The sequence below is a fragment of the Wyeomyia smithii genome, chromosome 3 (assembly GCF_029784165.1).
Source record: "Wyeomyia smithii strain HCP4-BCI-WySm-NY-G18 chromosome 3, ASM2978416v1, whole genome shotgun sequence".
Taxonomy (NCBI): domain Eukaryota; kingdom Metazoa; phylum Arthropoda; class Insecta; order Diptera; family Culicidae; genus Wyeomyia; species Wyeomyia smithii.
The window spans coordinates 243,700,765-243,719,125 of record NC_073696.1 but is presented as its reverse complement, the minus strand read 5'-3'; the positions used below and the strand labels follow the sequence as shown (position 1 = coordinate 243,719,125).

Below are 18,361 nucleotides of genomic sequence, written 5' to 3'. Positions count from 1 at the left end.
ACCAGCTAGTGACAGATCGTCCTTCTCTTTCACGTAAGATGCAACTTTGTGATGTTTTTGTTAGGCGTATAATACGCATAATACGCCTCAACAACACGCCTGTGCGCAAGGTATTGGGATTGGGAAAAAGTTAATTGTTCGGTGGAAAAGTGGACACGTTTTTCATTAATTAAACCAATGACAAAGCATAATTGAAAAAAAATTAAGAATTGGTGGGTTTCTTCGAAAAAAATCAAAATTAATTTGAATTGCTTTAAAAACTAATAACTCGTTAACCAAACATCGTAAAATGGGAGTTTGTAGAATATTCATTGCATTTCAGCAAAACTATTTTTTAAACAAAATTACAGCTCAATCTGTAAAAAATAATCTGGCACGAGACTAGACTGAAAACAAATGAGTGCATTTCATTGTTTTCAAACTTTATTTGCTGTTCGAATAGGAACCAAAACGTTTATTTTTCAGGTTGGTATGTTTATTTATAACGGTAAAATGAAGATCTATTCGTTTCACAGATTAAAATGCATATCATTGCCGATCAACAGCCATTGTTGCCAAATATTATGGTAATCTCTCGTATATTAATTCTTACACATCGAATTGTGTAAAACTAATTTCGTTCGTTCGGCAGGTTGTGGCCGCGAGGTGACCGGTCCTGTCGGCTTCGTTTAATGGTTGCTTTTTTTGCCTTCATCAGTTTCGGTTTGGCGTGTCTGGCGTGGCTTTCTCCAAAATTGCACTCTTCCGCAAACAGAGCATCCTGGGTTACACGCTGGTTGTAGCAGAAGCTGGGTAGAACCTTTTGTTTCGAGTAGTCATTGAGTTGTTCTGAGGAATCTTTGAAAGTCTCAGATTTGTCTTTCGTATGCTTTCCGAAGTTACATTCCTCGGAAAATAGTGCGTCCTGTGTGGCATATTTATTGTAGCAAATTTTGGGTAGTATGCGCCGACGCTTACGGCCTCGTCGTGTTTTGGCCTGAGGAATTTTATTGAGATCGTTGTCATCATGGCCGAAATTGCATTTTTCCGAAAATGTTGCATCTTGTGTTGCATATTTATCATAGCAAAATTCCGGCTGGGCTGCCTCATCCTTAATTTCCTTTGAAGGTGAATTATTATTCAGGAATGTTTTGAATTGAATTTCATGGTATTTCGCATTTCTCACTGTTTCCCGATAATCATCCATTTTGGATTTATGCTCAGATAAAAGTTTAAGTACTGTCTGGTGGATATGCTTCTCCAGCTCGGATTTAATGTCAATCCGTTTGAGCCGCTCTATTTCTTCTCTTAGCTGACCGTTTTCTGTTTCCAAGTCGTTAATGCATTTCAAACTTTTGGAAGTACTGTTCATCAATTCGGATACCCTAATGTCCTGAAGGGTTTTAAACTCGTTCATTACATTCTGATATATTCTCGAATGACCGTACAGAATAGCAGCGTTCGTGGCAAGGACGACACCCAGCACCAGTGGAGTGGTCCAAATTACGCTTTTCCGTACTGGTAACGCTTCCTGACTTGCCATTGCTTTGTGATAATTTTCAACATATTTTTCTGTGTGATCAATCAACTCAATAGAACTAGTATTCGTCTGCACTGAGCTGAACGTTTCCAAGTGAAGATCTTCCCCTTCACTAATAACGCTGATACTGTCAGAGGAGAAACTTTCGCGGCAACTGTAAGCAATAATTTTAGTGTAATGAGAACATCGATCAAGCTCGAAAAAAAAAAACAATGCAAATTTACCACTCAATGCTTCCACTTTCTATCGGTTGCCCGTCGTTTTGCATATCGGGGTCAGTGACGAAAGACCAATTGTGGATGTCCTCTATACTGGATATCATCGATTCACTGTCTGATGTAGTGGGTTTCGACTCTTCTGCTGGTGGTGTTACGTATTGATCCGAAATTTCCATTTCTATATGATAAAAAATAGCATTCAATGTCACTGAATTTGCTCAGACGCAATTTATTTACCTGTGATTTGATTTCGATCGGGCCGGTAGGGTACAGCTTAAAAAACACTCCTCGCGGTTCAGTGGCAAACAATGAACTGGCAGAGGAGGAACAAAGATGACGAAATGTTGAGATGTTCTTTCTTTGGCCAATATATTAGCACCACGTCCGTAAATTTGCCTGCATTAGCAGAAGTTAAAAAACACTTTGTTTTGCACGTCCAACCTTTCTCGCAGGATTGTTACTACAAACCAGAATCCACTCTTGCGAGCATGTATTCGATCCGTGTGGTGTTTCGAACGGCGTATCAACAAACACACTGACGATGTGGGTGATGAAGAGAACACAGATATTACCTTTTGTACCTGTGTCATTAACTTCACTCGATCACAGAGCTATTCCCAAAATCACTTGCAGAGTCCGGTAGTGAAAATATAAATAAGAGAGGGCTTGTAATTATCTTTTTCGATTTTCTTATTTTCTGTTTTGGTTCGCTATCACCAGCTGTGGCGTATTTGCATCATGCATACAGTCATAGATGTTACATGTGTTGCCGCTAGCTAAATGTTTGGCATCGCATCGTGTGCGCATAGCTCATGAGGATACCGCTGTACCTAAATTGATATGAGTAAGTGACATCTGCTGGTTAGTAGTCTAAGTTTGGTTGAAGCGGGTGAGGTTTTGGCTAGAGGATTCCAGACTTGGCTAGCAACGTCTCAAATTTTTCAATAAAACATTTACCGTTTTAAATATTTGATATTCAGCGTTCTATCAATCCAAGTTGTAACATTTTGAAATTCAAAGTACTCGGGTTTTAACTTGGAATTGGTTGTACATAATTACTCTGAGGTGTATATTTTTATATAATTTGCGTGGTGGAATTACCAGTTGAAATTAAGTCCTGAAGTTTTAAACGGTTTTCTGATTTTTATATATCAGCTGAAAGAGTGCAATTTTCTGAGCAAAACGTGATTTTTAAAAAATGTTTATAGTTTTCCTTCGATTTTTAAATGAAGATTAAAAAACTGCTCGAAATGCCTTAAATAACAGTTCTCTCATATACCGTACATGGGCGAAACGTCAACTAAGACCTTTCGAGCAGTTTTTTCACTCTTCATTTAAAAATCGAAGGAAAACGATAAACATTTTTAAAAAATCACGTTTTGCTCAGAAAACGCGGCTTTTTCGAATGATATATAAAAACTGGTATGGCTTTTGGACCCAATTTACTTTCGAAAGTTTTCGAGAAGCCTTTTCTTACTCAAAGCTCAAACTTCATCAATGAACTGGGGTTTTCTACTTCCTACCAATCGGGGTTTCGGAAAAATTTCGTGGAGCAAAAGGTAATTTGTTTTTCGGCTAAAATGCTGGGGGAACGCATCATTTGCAGTAACAAAATTGCAAAATTTTGCGCCAAATTGTCATGCGAGACAGAGAGAATAAAATCTGGATTATTTATGATAAATCCGGAAAATTGGATATTAAATCTACCGGTTTGGACACATGTTCAAAAATCTGGATAATTCAGATAAGTTCTGATACCTGGAAACGCTGGATTTTACCGAAGCATTCTATAGGGTGTCCTATCCGCTTCAATCGAAGTATTCAATGAATTAGTAGTTTGACAACCTACATCAATGGGACACCCAAAAAAATGTTGGTGCTACAGTGGTAGTGGTAGTAAATACGAAATTTCCACGAGCATTTTGCTCAATAGCCGAAAAAACTGCTATTAGTTACCCTGTTTTTATATTATTCTAACTTTCTAGTACTTACTTTTACTATATGCAATCTATTTTTAACAAAAATCTTCATTTTCCTATACAACTCCATTGAGTTCATTGAGTTGTATAGGAAAATCAAGTTTTTTGATAAAAATAGATTGCATGTAGTAAAAGCAAGTACTAGAAAGTTAAAATAATCAAAAACAGGGTAACTAATAGCAGTTTTTTCGGCCATTGAGCAAAATGCTCGTGGAAATTTCGACTTTACTACCACTACCACTACAGCGCCAACTCTTAGCATTGAACATTTTTTCGGGTGTCCCATTGTCAAATCCATGCGCCATTACCGCTCGTAGAAAGCTGGATACGAAATTGTTACATAAACTTATAATTTTTTTCAGTTTTATAACACTACCGTAAACCTTATAAAATCATATCTAGAAAACCGCTTTCAAACTGTGGTCTGTTATAACTCTGTGTTTGTTTGAACCAACTAAATCTGGTGTTCCGTGGAATGGGGAGAAATTGATCACCTGAAAATTCGTTATAAAAAATACTAATCAAAAGATATTGCTCTTACAACACTACACACTTAGATTTTATTGCCGAGAACTTAACAGCTGATAAATTCAGCGAAATGTTCTACAAACTTTCGGCAGAGTTTTCAAGAACTTCGGCAAATGAAATGTCAATACTTGCTGGTTTACGGTAAATCGATATATTTGCTGAATGTTCGTCGAAATATATTGCTGACATTTGTTGAAAACTTTGCCGAGCCCAATCAGCTGTTGGGAAGTTTACCGGGATAAATTAAGTGTGTAGGCAATGTTAACGTGTCCTTAAACGCAACTTTTGCATGATTCACATACCTGTCAAAGTTAACCCTTGCATGCCCGGTGCAATTTTTCATATTTTCGAAAAAATTTTCTAACTCGGTCAAAACTGCTTAAAGTAATCTTAGTTGAGGGTTAATTACTTTAAATTTGGAGAAGTGAGTAAAGTTTGATAAAAGCTCAAAAAATGTAATTTTCAACAATGATCATTCCATACCATTAAAGAAATACTGATTAATTCGCAGGAAACCACAAAGATTTTATTTTTTTTTGCCGAATTGAAATCGGTCTAACGACGCTCAAATAAGAGCAAATTTAACAACAAGCAGCTCGTGAACCGAAATAAACAAATTTTAACATGAAATATCGTTATTTTCGTTTCCAAACTAGCTGTAAATGCTATTTTTCAGTACAGAAATCATCATTTATCTCTTGCATATCGAAAAAAAGCCCTTTGCCAAAAGAATGTATTTACCCCATAGAATTATCGAATTTATTTCATGAAGTAGACGATAGAAATTTTACCAATAGCCATAGAGGTTGACTGGAGCACATACCAGTACTTGTTTTAAAATTATACTATTTCGGGAAAAATGTACATGAAGCTAGTTAATTGGAAATTGTTATAAAAATGATCAATTTCACCCCGTTCCATGGTACCTCAAGGTTCTATTCTTGGCCCGCTTTTTCTGTTTTGTACACATGTTTGCTGTTGATGTTCAGTCTTATTAACGCAATGTCTATGAATGGTCTTGCAGAAATATGTTATGAAATTCTCACAAAACTAAGGCTCTCTTGATAAATAAATCTAGAGAATCAATTGATCATAATATTATCCATATAAATGATGAACCGATTGAATTCGTGGCTACTAATAAAATAATCTTAAAGTTATTGCAAAAGTAATCTGAAATATGCTATAACTTTGTAAGGAAAAGCCCTAGAGATGTGTAGTCTTCAACGAAAATGTGTGTTTTATATGTTCAAATGCTTTTTTAGAATAACGTTTTCTTGTAAAATGTAACTAACACAAATTACGCACAAAAAACTGATTCTAAAACAACTTCTATATAAAATACTCTGTAGCTCTGTACCCAACGAAGATATGAGTTTTATATGTTCTGCAAAGTTTCTTATTTTTGCATGTTTTAAAACTTTAACCCCCTCTGTTGACCCAAAAAAGTGAGTATTTTCAATATGTGAAAACCTACTGTTACATATGCTCGCTGTACTCTGATGTGGAAGGACTGAGACAAATGGATCCCGCAAGAGTTTTTAGCAATTCAGCTTAACTTCAAGGAAAAGTATTGACATCATGATTACTTGCCCCCGATATCCTATACGTTCTTGAAGTTAATAAGCTAAAATATAATATAACTTTGTAAAGGAAAGTCCTGGAGCTGTATGGACTTTGTCAAAAATGTGTGTTTTTTGTACCCTAGCAATTCCTCCGAACAAAATTTTTTTTGTAAAATGCAACTAAAAAGTAAAGTACAAAATACTAAATTTTAAGTAACTTTCATATAATATACTTCGTAACTTTGTATATAATGAACATAGGATTTTTGTTTGTTCAGCAATGGTTCATATTTTCAAATATTCTACAACTTTGTGGAATAAACCATTCCCCAACTCTTTATGCAAAAAAAAATTATTGCTTTTAATTTTCAATATAGTAAACTATGAAAAGTTTTTAACAATTTTTTTAACAATTTGAGATTATGCGGGTCATTCATACAAACACATATCCCTAAGACACTATTAAGCTAGGATGAAGGTGAAAGCTGCTATGAAATTGAATTCCACTTTTTGTCTTATTGGACTACTGTGTCGCGGGGTCTGACAAGAAAGATACTCATCATTCGACTTCGCAATGAATTTACTTCGCGCGCAACACTGTCTGTCTCAGTCACTCATCATGATGACGCAATTCTTCCTTTTCGTCGCAGCGTTGGAGATGCAGACCTAAACTCGATCGCCGACAACAACGCTCGTTATATCTTCTTCCTTACGACATCCTCTCCTACCCTAACGATCGTAAGGACGCACAGTGCGTTGAAAGTATGAGATAACGCGGGACAAAAATCGAAACAGCCATTCTAGTATTTTTTTCAATTTGTGTAGCACGAAAAATGTTTAGTACCGATGAGAGCTAACATTTGCATAATTGGCGAATGTCAAATACGTAATCGCAAAAATGTCTCAAACTCCATTTTTTGTACAGAAGCATAAAATGATAATTTTCCAAGAATATTATCCATTTCGAGATAAAAGGCTTGAAAAGCATATTAAAATAATTTATTTGCGATGCCTGACTAAAACGTGACTTAAATGCCATGACTATTAGTTTTTATCATTACTTTTATTGATATCCCTTTTAATTATGTTTATATACGGTTTACTGTTGCATACCATTTCGACATCATTAATTCAGGAATCTTATGTGTTTTACACATAAATTACGTGATATACATAAAATTAAGGGACAGATGTACGATAAATTGCTCACTCTTGGTTCCAGAGGTATCATTCGAAAACGCGAATTCTGGTTGGAAGAGCAAACTTGAGCAATGCCAATCACTTCCAAAGTTTGAAGGATATTCCAAATAAGGGGAAAAAGTGAAATTCAGAGAGGTACTTTGGGGTGCTTTTTTGACGATCGATTTTAATCCGAAAGTGTCTTTTTTCTCTAAGCAAAAAAAAAGCATTACCAAGAAGCAATTAACTTTCAAATGCGCTACGTTATGTCTGAATAGTAACATGTGAAATCTAGTAGTTACATTACATACAGTTACAGTTACAGTAAATGCTTTTCATGATCGTATTGGTGAACTTGCGAGGTTTTTTTTTGTAAGGGGGGGATTTGTTAGTAGCTTAAGTATTTATGATAAATATTAGTAAATAATGAGTATGTGTGTCCAATCACAAATGGTGACTTCTCAACACTGTTAGAAATTTGTAATTTTAATTGTTAGGATTTGTTTGCTTTCGCAATTAGGATAACTTGCTAGGTTAATAATATCATTACAGTATGTCTCAAACATGTATGAAACATATCAGCATATAGAATTGGTTCAATAAAAAGTCCACTTTTTTGATTTTAGTCTATGGAACGTTGCACTGTGGGACGTGGCCGGTGCCATTATCGATCTATATAAAATGGAAGCTACTGAATTGTTGTACATTGAGGATGGCTAACTAATCCCAAGTAGCCATATACGTGGTTGTTTGTGCAACTTCACTACCTTAGATCGATCACGGAGGAGCAATTACGGAATGTGCGGTCGTCAAGCTCAAATAAATTTAACCGATCTATTCAAACAAAATCTGCTCAAAAAATCTTAAAGAATTAGATAACTGTTTCAGTTCCAGTGAAACATCTTCAGGAACATTTACTTCCCTTTTATGAAACTTAGTGGCTTCTAGGCACAAGTTTTGAGCTATTGTCAGAATTCAATAGTAGTGAAAGTAAGAGCAAGAGCAAGAGTACGAGTAGAAGCAGGAGCAGAAGTATAAGTACAAGCAAAAGCAGAAGTAGTGGCAGAAACAGAAGCAAGAGCAGAGGCAGAAGCAGAAGCAACAGCAAAGTATAGCAGAAGCAGAAGCAGAATTAGAAATAGAAGTAGAAGCAGAAGTAGAAGTAAAAGCAGAAGCAAAAGTCGTAGTAGAAGCACAAACAAACAGTAGAGGCAGAGGTAGAATACGAAACGGAAATTTCACAATCCTGAAAGACTAAAGTTGTTTATTTTAAAGTAAATATATTTTTGCAAATTTTTATATTGATTGATATATTGAGTGATATTTTATTCTCATTTCAATTTGATTTACATTCATCCGACAAACAGTGTAAATGAACATTTAAGAGCTAATAACTGTATCTATACATCATGCTAATATCTAGAGCTTTATCTGCACATACAAATTTGTTACAAATCTCTCCAAGGAATCTGTCTCAAAGCGTAACTAATGAGTTTTGACTGATTTTTTTTCAATTCTCATTTATAGGTGTTGCGAAAAAAAGCTCCACACGACGGCAGTTGTTTCTAGAACAGATCGCACTAGGCTATAGTGCAAAGATCACAGGCAGTAAAAATCACGAAGTTCCATTGACACCGGATAAATAAATCCAAGATACCGCCTAGATTTATTGATTACGTGACTGTAGTGTTCTCGAAAGTAATGGTTCAACACCAGTAAATATTTTGGCTAATGGTTTCGGTGCCTATATGGTAGTTCCCTTGAATAGAATGTTTTTTTCCTTGCAAAAGTTATCTCTGGGCATTTCGATACCCTGACACCAGTCATGAAGTCTGTCAAATATACAGTAACTGTTCGCTAACTGGGTACTGTTTAACTGGGCTGCTTTTTAACTGGGCGTTAGCGTTAGCTATAGCCCAGTTAAAACACAGATGAACGTCAAAAATCAGCGTTTATCATATTGCTGCCAAAACGAGATAGGGGCACATGAATAGGTAATTGAGATTGATTTTTTCAGTTCAATGGATTTTGGTTGTCATCACATATGCGATCCACTAGATATCCATCTACTGGTTTCCAGGTCGAAAAAATATTTAATGAAAAGAACATGTTTCCAGGCGACGGTTAGTGCGAATAAAGCACACGCAAGGCCAGCAATTTATCTCATTTTCTGTTCATCAATCAGGATTTTTAGTGTATTTGTTTGAAACATTTTCCAATTTTCGCTGAGAGAGTTCTGCCTAGCCATTACATCCGAATCCCCCTCGATAATTCACAATATTTGAATTGTCAGCCCAGTTAGCGAGCGACATTCGTTAACTGGGCTAGGCCCTCAGCCCAGTTAGCGAACGAACAGTGTATTCTGTAGAATCTGACAGTCGACAGAAGTGCTAATAAAGCCAGAAATATTCAAGTCTTCGGTTTACACCAATTTGCAGTCCTTAGGCAGCGATAGACACACGTCGTTGACAAATATGATGAATAGTAGTGGCCCCAAATTGCTACCGTGGGGAACACCTGATCGGTTAGTTAATTCATCTGTCTCTACGAACCCTAGTTTAACAGATAATCGTCGATTGCAAATATGATTCGAATCAGCGGGCAAGATTCGAGGATACGCCAAGAAAATCCAACATAGCAAGCAAAATGCAACGGCTAACTTTGTCGAAGGCTGCTTTCAAGTCGTCTGACTGTATCAGCTTGGTACCCTTATGCTATGGAGGTAAGGCACAGTGATGTAAGTTGTAGTAGATTCGTTAAAATGGATCTGCCAGGAAAGAATCCGTGTTGCTCATGGGAAATATATGACTTTGCTGTTCGGAAGATTTCTGCGTTCATCAGTATCTCAAAAAGTTTCCATCTTTTGTTACTTTTTTCAAGAACTGGAAACATGATTTTAGAATTTTAGAAATGGCGTTCGTAATAAAGATAGGTTGAATGTTGCTTTCAATGGCGCGCGTAGTTCAACAGCGCAATTATTCAACACAGTTAAAGGAATTCCATTCGGTTCAGGTGTTTTCTAGGACTTCAATTTTCTAACAGCTACTAGAACATCCGTGTTGTCGACAACCCGTAAAACATTGAAACCGTGCCAAAAAGGGAGATTTCCAAGCGCATCATCAATCTGTGGGTGGCTGCATACTGCGTCGTCAAACACAGTAGCAAAGCGTTTTGCAAACAGTGGACCTCGAGGTTTTGCTGTCCAAAAACATACTTGAAGGTAGACCGTGCTCCGTCCACTTCTCACTAACAAGGGCCCGAAAATCTTTTTGGCTGAGTTCTTAGGGTATTTTGCATTCGTAGCACGTACAGTCCTTAGAGGGCATGTTTGTACAACTTATACTTGGTATTCACTCCAATAAACCTTCGTTTCGTGGCCGAACCACGATTGTTTAAGTACTGTCTCAAAGCTCTCGAACGTTGTTGCTTCAGATAGCGAAGGCAGCTGTTGGTCCACGGAGGCGACATTTTCAGGCGACGAGTTGGTACGAATATCGGGAATAGCTGTATGAAAGTTGCGTTGAAGAATTGAACTGCCTCGTTGATGACGTAAACTGATGACCAATTCCGACCTTCAAAACCAGCGCGTGCGAAGTCAAGAAGTTAATGTGGTTCACTAAAGCCTATGGGAGCCGTAAGGAGCAGATGTGCTAGGAAATGAGCGCTTCAGAAGGCTCTGTAAGGTTACACATCGAAACAGACTCTTTATGAATAATTTTTCATCATATTGTCAATAAAAGTGTTACTAACGGAAGCTGATTCAGCACAAGTTCGAAAGATTGAAGTCATTCTGCTACGTAAGAAATCGAACTACTGAGCTTCTCTATAACAGGGTGGTTTCTCGATAAATCCAGGAAGAGCCACGCATAGGCAATTAACTCGTTCAATAAAGTTAACCTTTTCCCATAGATGTTCTTGGCTATCATCGATACTAACCAAACAGAGAGTGGAACTAAAGAGATTCTTGATAGCTATAAGAACGCCTCCTTCTCGCGTTCTACCAGTCGCTTTAGGAATGTGATCCTTCCTGTATAGATAATAGCATTGGTCGAACAACTGCATGGAATTGATATCGTCTTTCAGCCAGGTCTCCGTCAAGATGATGGCGTCGTTTTCGCCGTTAAATACAGCAATGAAAAAGTCATCAATCTTCGTTCATAAGCCTCGAACATTTTGATAGTAAATCTGACACCTATATGCGTTCAGGTGCAGCGACGTCCAGCATACCGTTGGATATATCTGAATTTAGCGGGGTTTGTATCATATAGCATTGAACGGAGCGATTTGCTTTTGGATGTTGGAGAGAACTGATGGTGTTATTCTGTTACTCCAATGCACTTTTCGTGTTCCTTATGAGTCCTATAACAACTGTGTAAATTTTAAGATCGATCGGTCGAAATATATTTTGCGCCCGATTTTATAAATTTCCATTGGATTTTAAAAAGGGGCCGTCCGTATTCAAAAGTTATTCTCCAAAGATGTCTAGTTAGCTCCAAAAAATATATCGATACATAATATTTGAATTTTATATTTGTTCCTGAGGAAAAGTCTTCCAAAGACTGTAGAGTGTCCGACGCTTGTAGAAAAAATTGTTCACTTCAAACTGATTAAATATCTGACGAATGGCTCAACATTGCCGCTACATGCCTACAAAATATGTCCGAAGGTGCACAAATCGATGCGGTTAATACGGACTTGAAAGCAGCATTTGATCGCGTTGACCACAAAATCTTGCTTGCTAAGATGGAAAAATTAGGAGCAGCTTCAGCTATCGTACAATGGTTAAGGTCCTATTTAGTAGATAGAACGTTATGCGTTAGGATTGGATCACAGCAATCTGCATGTTTCTCGAATTTATCGGGTGTCCCGCAAGGCAGTAATTTGGGACCACTGCACAGGGTTTAAAGCGCGATAAACGTGACGTCAGCCTTTTGAATATAAAAATGCCATTCAAATGCTAGAGTGTATTCGACAAAGATTTTGTAGATCTTAAGGGGCATCTTTCGATGCAATTGAATTCTTGATTAATTCACCTAAAAGTTCACCCTTATGTAGAGAAACTTTGCTGAACACACCTTCGTTCTATCTCTTAAAAATCGATCACATATAGTTAGTTTTATGCACAGACATTCTTAAAGTTTCTTAAAATCGAAAAATGCCAAATAACTTCCTCTGATGTGATTTCAGAGGCCTACTATGTTCTAAATATTTTTTCACATTTGAAAAACACATCATTCTGCCGAACATACCTTGGGCGAATTTTCAACTTTTTCATAGGGTTTAGGACATTTTAGGTAAAAAAATGCACTTTTTCAAAATAAATTTTTTCGAAAAGCTACAGAAAGCTGCAAAAACAATAGTCTTCATTCGAAAGATGGGGATTAATACTAGCTTCCCCAGGTGGTTTCATTAGTTTCTTGCAGTCTCTTAAAGACTTGGGCGTGGCTAAAAAAAAATATGTTTTTCGGCGTTTTTTCATGTTTTTTCCCTCGAAGATGCACTGAATCGAAACGATTTCTGATTCATAATTAAAAAGTACGGAAAGCATTTATATTTACGGTACAGTACATTATTTGGAAAACAAAATTTTTTCGAAAATAATTGTTATGTCAGTAGTGTGTGCAAATGCCAAGGTTTTTTTCAACGAAATTAGCAACATTCTTTGCCGTTTTCCCAATGCTTGAATCTTGAATGAAAATGTCAGCTCAGAGATAGATATCCTTATTTTTTTAAAATTTTGTCCATACGGAGGTACCTAATCCATACCGAGATTCCTCCGTATGGACAAAATTTAAAAAAATGAGAGTATCTCTCTGTCATTTTTTCCAGAATTCAAGCGTTGGAAAATCGTCAAAGAATGTTGCTAATTTTGTTGAAAAAAATCCTTGACATCTGCATGTAGAGACATTACAATTATTTTCTGAAAAGAAATTTTTTCTCTATCTTTATGTTTCCAAATAATGCACGGTGCCGTAAATATAAATGTTTTTGTATTTTTCAATAAAAAATCAAAAATCATTTCGATTCTGTACATTTTGGAAGAAAAAAACATAAAAAATGCCGAAAAACCAAAAAAAAATTTTTTTGTTACACCCACGTCCAAGTCTTAAAGAGACTGCAAAAAACTAGTGAAACCACCTGGGGAATCCCCATCTTTTGAGTGGAGACTGTTATTTTTGCAGCTTTTTGCAGTTTTTCGAGAAAAAATGTCCTAAACCCTATGAAAAAGTTGAAAATTTGACAAGGTATGTTCGGCAGAATGATGTGTTTTTTAAATATGAAAATATGTCTTTAATATAGAAGGCCTCTAAAATCACATAAGAAAAAGTTATTTGGCATTTTTAGATTTTAAGAAATTTTAAGAATGTCTGTGTATAAAATTACCTGTATGTGGTCGATTTTCAAGAAATAGAACAAAAGTGTCTTCAGCAAAGTTTTTCTACATGAGATTGTGTTTAACTTTGCTGAAGACTTCGTCTTAATTTGATAAGTAAATAAAAAAAAAAAATTTTATCTCACTTTTAGGTCAATTAATCAAAAATTTATTTTCATCAAAAGATGCGCCCTAAGATTTACAAAAACTTTGTCGAATACACTGTAGCATTTAAATGGCATTTTCATACTCATATAATTAGAATTGGAACAAACTTTTGCTGATGTCTCGGCGCTCTTCGCGAACGGATTTTGAAGTTTTTGGCGCCCATGTGTTGGGAATTTTGTTAGCTATACGAAACGAAACGACTGTATTTTGTGAACAGTCAAAATGGAAGCCGAAAAAAGGGAAAAATTGTGCACAGTTTTTTTGGAAAATTCATTGTGGTCTGCATCTAGGCTAGCTAAATTGATTTTGTCAGAAAATTCGGTGCTGACGGTGCATAGTACCGTGAGGAGAGTTCGACTCCGGGAAGCATTCAAGTCGTATCTAGCTAGCAAACAGCTAAACCGGACCATGACACAGGCAAGTGTGGCCAAAGCCGTGCTCGAAAGCTATGACAAAGTTCAACGTGTGTTTTCTGATGGACGATAAAACCTATGTCAAGGCCTACTTCGAGCAAATCCCAGGTCAAAAATTTTACATGGCAACGGTTCGTGGGGATGTTTCAGCCAAATTTAAATTTGTTTTCGTCGGCAAATTTGCACGAAAATCGAATCTACGATGACCAACAATGAAAACTGTGAGTTATGTTTAGCCTGTCGAATTGTACGGGTAGCATCTAAATGAGCCATGTCCGTCTTTGACCGCTTAAACTCACCACGATTCCTCGCACCGCCTACATTTTTCGTACATTCGCTGGCAATTAATCGACAGGAAAATATTCTGATCTGATTCCAAGTTCCTGTTTTTGCACTGAATTTGATTGGATGAAAATTTTCAATCTCTCTGGAAAGATATAACAACTTAGGTGTTTTATTTATTTTATCCTCCACTTTTGGTCTAAGCTGTTTATCAATATGGAATGGCGACTTTTTTCCATATACGGCAACACACTTGTTATTGAAACAACGGAGCTTTGGTCTAGAATGTGTTTATTTTCCTGTACAGAACACTCACAAAGTTCTATTCTATACGCAGAGATTGCTGCCAATGTAATGTGGCGATGTAGGGCGAAATTCATCAGTAATGAAATTATGCACTCATTAAATTATGGAATGAATTTATTCAAACAATTGCACCATTAAATTCTTGAATCATTGAGCCATTAAAAAAGAGTCCTTTTTTTTCTCGCATCCGCCATACAAAGGAACCGACAATTTGCACTCCAATTGGTGTCTGTTCTACCAGCATTTGATTAGCTGGGGAAGAGCCGACCAATTTCCGCACACCCCGAGACCCACACGAGGACGCGAGAACGCCGCCACTTGTAACACCTATTAATGCTTGCACTAAATAATATTATATTAACTTTCAATTAGTTATAAAATCATCACATGTCAATTTGTGGAACGCCCCAAGCTAAGAGATATTTGAGCAAAAATACATATTACTTATAAACGCAATACCAGACTGTGGAGAGCGGGCAGCCAAAGTGCAATCTCAGGTGCCCAACAGAACCACTTGTATGGAAGTAACTGGGCCGGCACGAGGGAGCAGCGGTTAGTTAGTCTGGGACCTTTCCGAAACCACAGAACGTAAGCCAGAGCGATGAAAACAGCACCGCGATAATAAGGCAAACGCCGGCCAGACAGAGAACACGCACTTCATGTCGGCTGATGGTGGTGGTGGTGGTTAAGAGCGGCTGGTAGCCCGGGAGATGGGGAAAGGTTCTCTGCAAAGAGTCAGAAACAAAACATTTATTAACATACATTCTGCATAAATTATTTAGTTTGGAAAAAGGGAAATCAAACCTGGCGCAAAACATGGGAGATATCAAGACAAGACTCTCCGGTCGTCAGTTGTGGTGGAGCAAAAATAATGCAGAAAGGTGGCCCTAATTGGGTAATATCGACTATGTTTAGCGAGATGGACCTGCAGGCAAGCAGAGCAAAACAAAATAACAAGTAAAAGTGACAATAAGCTATAATTGTCGAAGTTATTGTCTCGTTATCGTGCGTACACTTGATCTTCCACTGGTTTTTTTGTTCTAATAAGATGAATAAGAGCCAATGATTTAAATCAAGTAACGATGCAACTGGCTTCTAGATGCTCTATAATCTGCTTTCTTCAATTCTTGCTCAATGTTTTTCCATTCATAAGGTACTGAAATGCATGAAAACAACATCGTTTTGTGCTCATAACGCAAGTGATATCTAAGAAAAAAACTATAAGAATGATGTCTAGAAGCAGAGAATGTAAATTATCTTTAATGTCTATCAAACGTATCTTGCAGTTAGCTATTGCTATCACGTTTAACAGCTTGAAAAAACAGCGTATAATTGCTGTCTTTGTATGGATAATCAGAACCAATTGCTGAGTGGCCTTGAATATATGAGAAATAATAGAGGGAAACATTTTAAAACGCAGAATCACTCAGTGCAACAAATTTTTTCTGTGCGTCATACAGTTGAAAAAATAAAGTGGTTCTGAATGGCTAAGCCCACGGGCTACATTCCAATTCGGGACTTGACCTCCTTTGACACAGACTTCACAGCCAACTGTTAATGTACAGGACAATTGCGGGGCTGGCGCTACGATTCTGGCTTCAATCACCAGCATCGCACCTCGAGGATAGCTGGGAGGTTGATTTTGAAGTAATGCCTGAACAACTGTCTTGACATACAGATGTTATTTTTCATACCATTTTTTCATTTTTATTCACTTTTTTTTATTTTATAGCTATTTTTAAAGCATATTAGTTTCAATTGTATCTTAACATCCATTTTTAATTTTTGATAAAACTCAATCGCATGACAAAATTTGTTACACCCGATTTTTTTTTTCGCGGGGGATGCGTCCCATGTAAAAAAAACGTGTTATTTCGAGAATCAGTGCAAGAAAAAACCATGTTGTTTCGAGAAACCGTGTAGAAAAGGCGTGCAATAAAACCGTGTAGAAAAAGACCGTGTAAAAAGAGAATCCGGAGTATTTCCGAGTTTAGTTTTGCCATTTCTATATAGCACGCATGCACAGCCTCAATACTACTGATGCACTAGTCTGTCCAGAATACATTTTGATGCACGTACCCTGCACTTTCTTCACCAGCAGTTTCTTCACACATTCACTCGCTCTCTCAATTACTTTTTTGTCAACTCTCACTAATGCCCTCATTCGTTTACTTACTCCTTTCCCCTTTTTTTCATTCGCTTACTCGCTTGCCTTCTTATTCGCTCATTCACTCACTTTCTCACATAATTTATATACCTACTCTCACTCACTTATATACTAAATCACTCATAAGTTTCGATTACACTGATCAACACAGGTTTTTCCAAAAAGTTGAAGCTGGAAAAATGAGAGATTACAGCTTTTTAACCATTCCTGTGAATTTTGGTACCCCTAGCCAGTGTGTAGAACAGTTGACATTTTTGCATGACACCCTATCGAAAAATACTGTTGCTTCTCTTGCTGACTTCGACAGCAGCGTTCAACTGTACGCTTCTCTATTTGAGAGAATCGTGAGACTAAAGGCTAACACGGATAGGTAACGATTCTCTTTTGTTCCGATCTCCAGCCGCTTCGACTGTCGACTGTCGCATTGTGCGAATGACAATAATTGGCAATCATGCGACAGTTTAGCACAGTAATAAGATGGAAAATTAATAATTACTATGTATGTACTGCCGAAAAGTATCATCAATCGTGTACACCAGAAAATTTTATTCCCAACTTCTAAACTTTTTCATTCGAAAATAGTTCGCTGTAGCGAAAGTCTCATACAAGTTTAGCATATTTAATCAAAAACAGGACAATAAAAGCATGAATCTTACAAATTCAATTAACGTCCTCGTGGTTAAATAAAAATTGACGCTAAGTGAATTGATTCCACTTCAATTCGTAATAAATGCAATAAATACCACAGATAGCTACAGTCAATAACACACGAGCCAGAGATTGTCTATACAATGACAACAGTATGAAAAGAAGTGAGCGAGAGAATTGTTGTTCATATTGAATTCGTAACAAAAAGCAAGAGATAAAGCAGATCGTATGAAAGTTCGGTAGCGGCTACTGTCGCGTTGTGTTTCATTCCACAGTGGTAATCACAAAAATCTCGCAACTGTCGTGTGATTACTGTAGCGTACCAGTACATTTCCCTACCCTGCCCCTAGCACAGATAGAAATGCGTTAAAAGGCAGTAGAGTATTTGTTAGCCGGGTTCGTTGCTTCGTACGTTTATGTACTTTATTTATTGCTCAGGGCACCACAATTCACAGGAACCAGTTTGAACTCTTGGGCTATCCTATTTTGATCAGTGGTCGAAAAAAACGAAAAAAACTGATGAGGGAATTTTACAGATGAAAAATTTCTGAGTCCCAGAAAGCTGAATTTTTTTCCAAAAAAAAATTTTGTTTCGAAGATAACACCAGCTTTCGTCTATTAATGCATTTCTGAGACAATTGGCATAAAAAAATATCGATATTGGCAGTTAAATGATCTACTACCTGTGCATTTATTTCATCGTTCAAAAAGTAGAAACTTTGACCGCCTTGAGGCACGTGTTCTTGAGCTGAAATTTTGCATAGGGACGACGAAAGACGAAACTTTTTAGTCCCGCTTGTATACGAAATTTGAAAAATCGATTTTCATTGACATCCTACTATACCTGGTTCTGGGAAAGAAGCTACTTGGACTTTTTTCGAGAAGACAAAACTTTTGAAACCTAAACAGCAGACGAAATTCGTAAAGTCGATTTCCATTGGTACCCTACAGTTTGTGTCAGGCGGATTGAACATTGACATTTAAACAGCACGAGCGTTGCACGGTAAGCGGTATTA

The 18,361-nt window shown here is 37.0% G+C and overlaps 1 protein-coding gene across 1 annotated transcript; it reads right to left on the bottom strand.

Annotated features, from left to right (window-relative positions):
* Positions 1-406: 406 nt before the first annotated feature.
* LOC129727860 (uncharacterized) lies at positions 407-2,474 on the bottom strand. The gene is made up of 3 exons (XM_055686097.1): positions 1,975-2,474; positions 1,744-1,915; positions 407-1,673 (listed from the first exon to the last, which is right to left on the bottom strand). The coding sequence occupies exons 2-3, from the start codon at positions 1,911-1,913 to the stop codon at positions 611-613; spliced, it is 1,233 nt and encodes a 410-aa protein (XP_055542072.1). The 5' UTR covers positions 1,914-1,915; positions 1,975-2,474; the 3' UTR covers positions 407-610.
* Between the last annotated feature and the right edge of the window lie 15,887 nt (positions 2,475-18,361).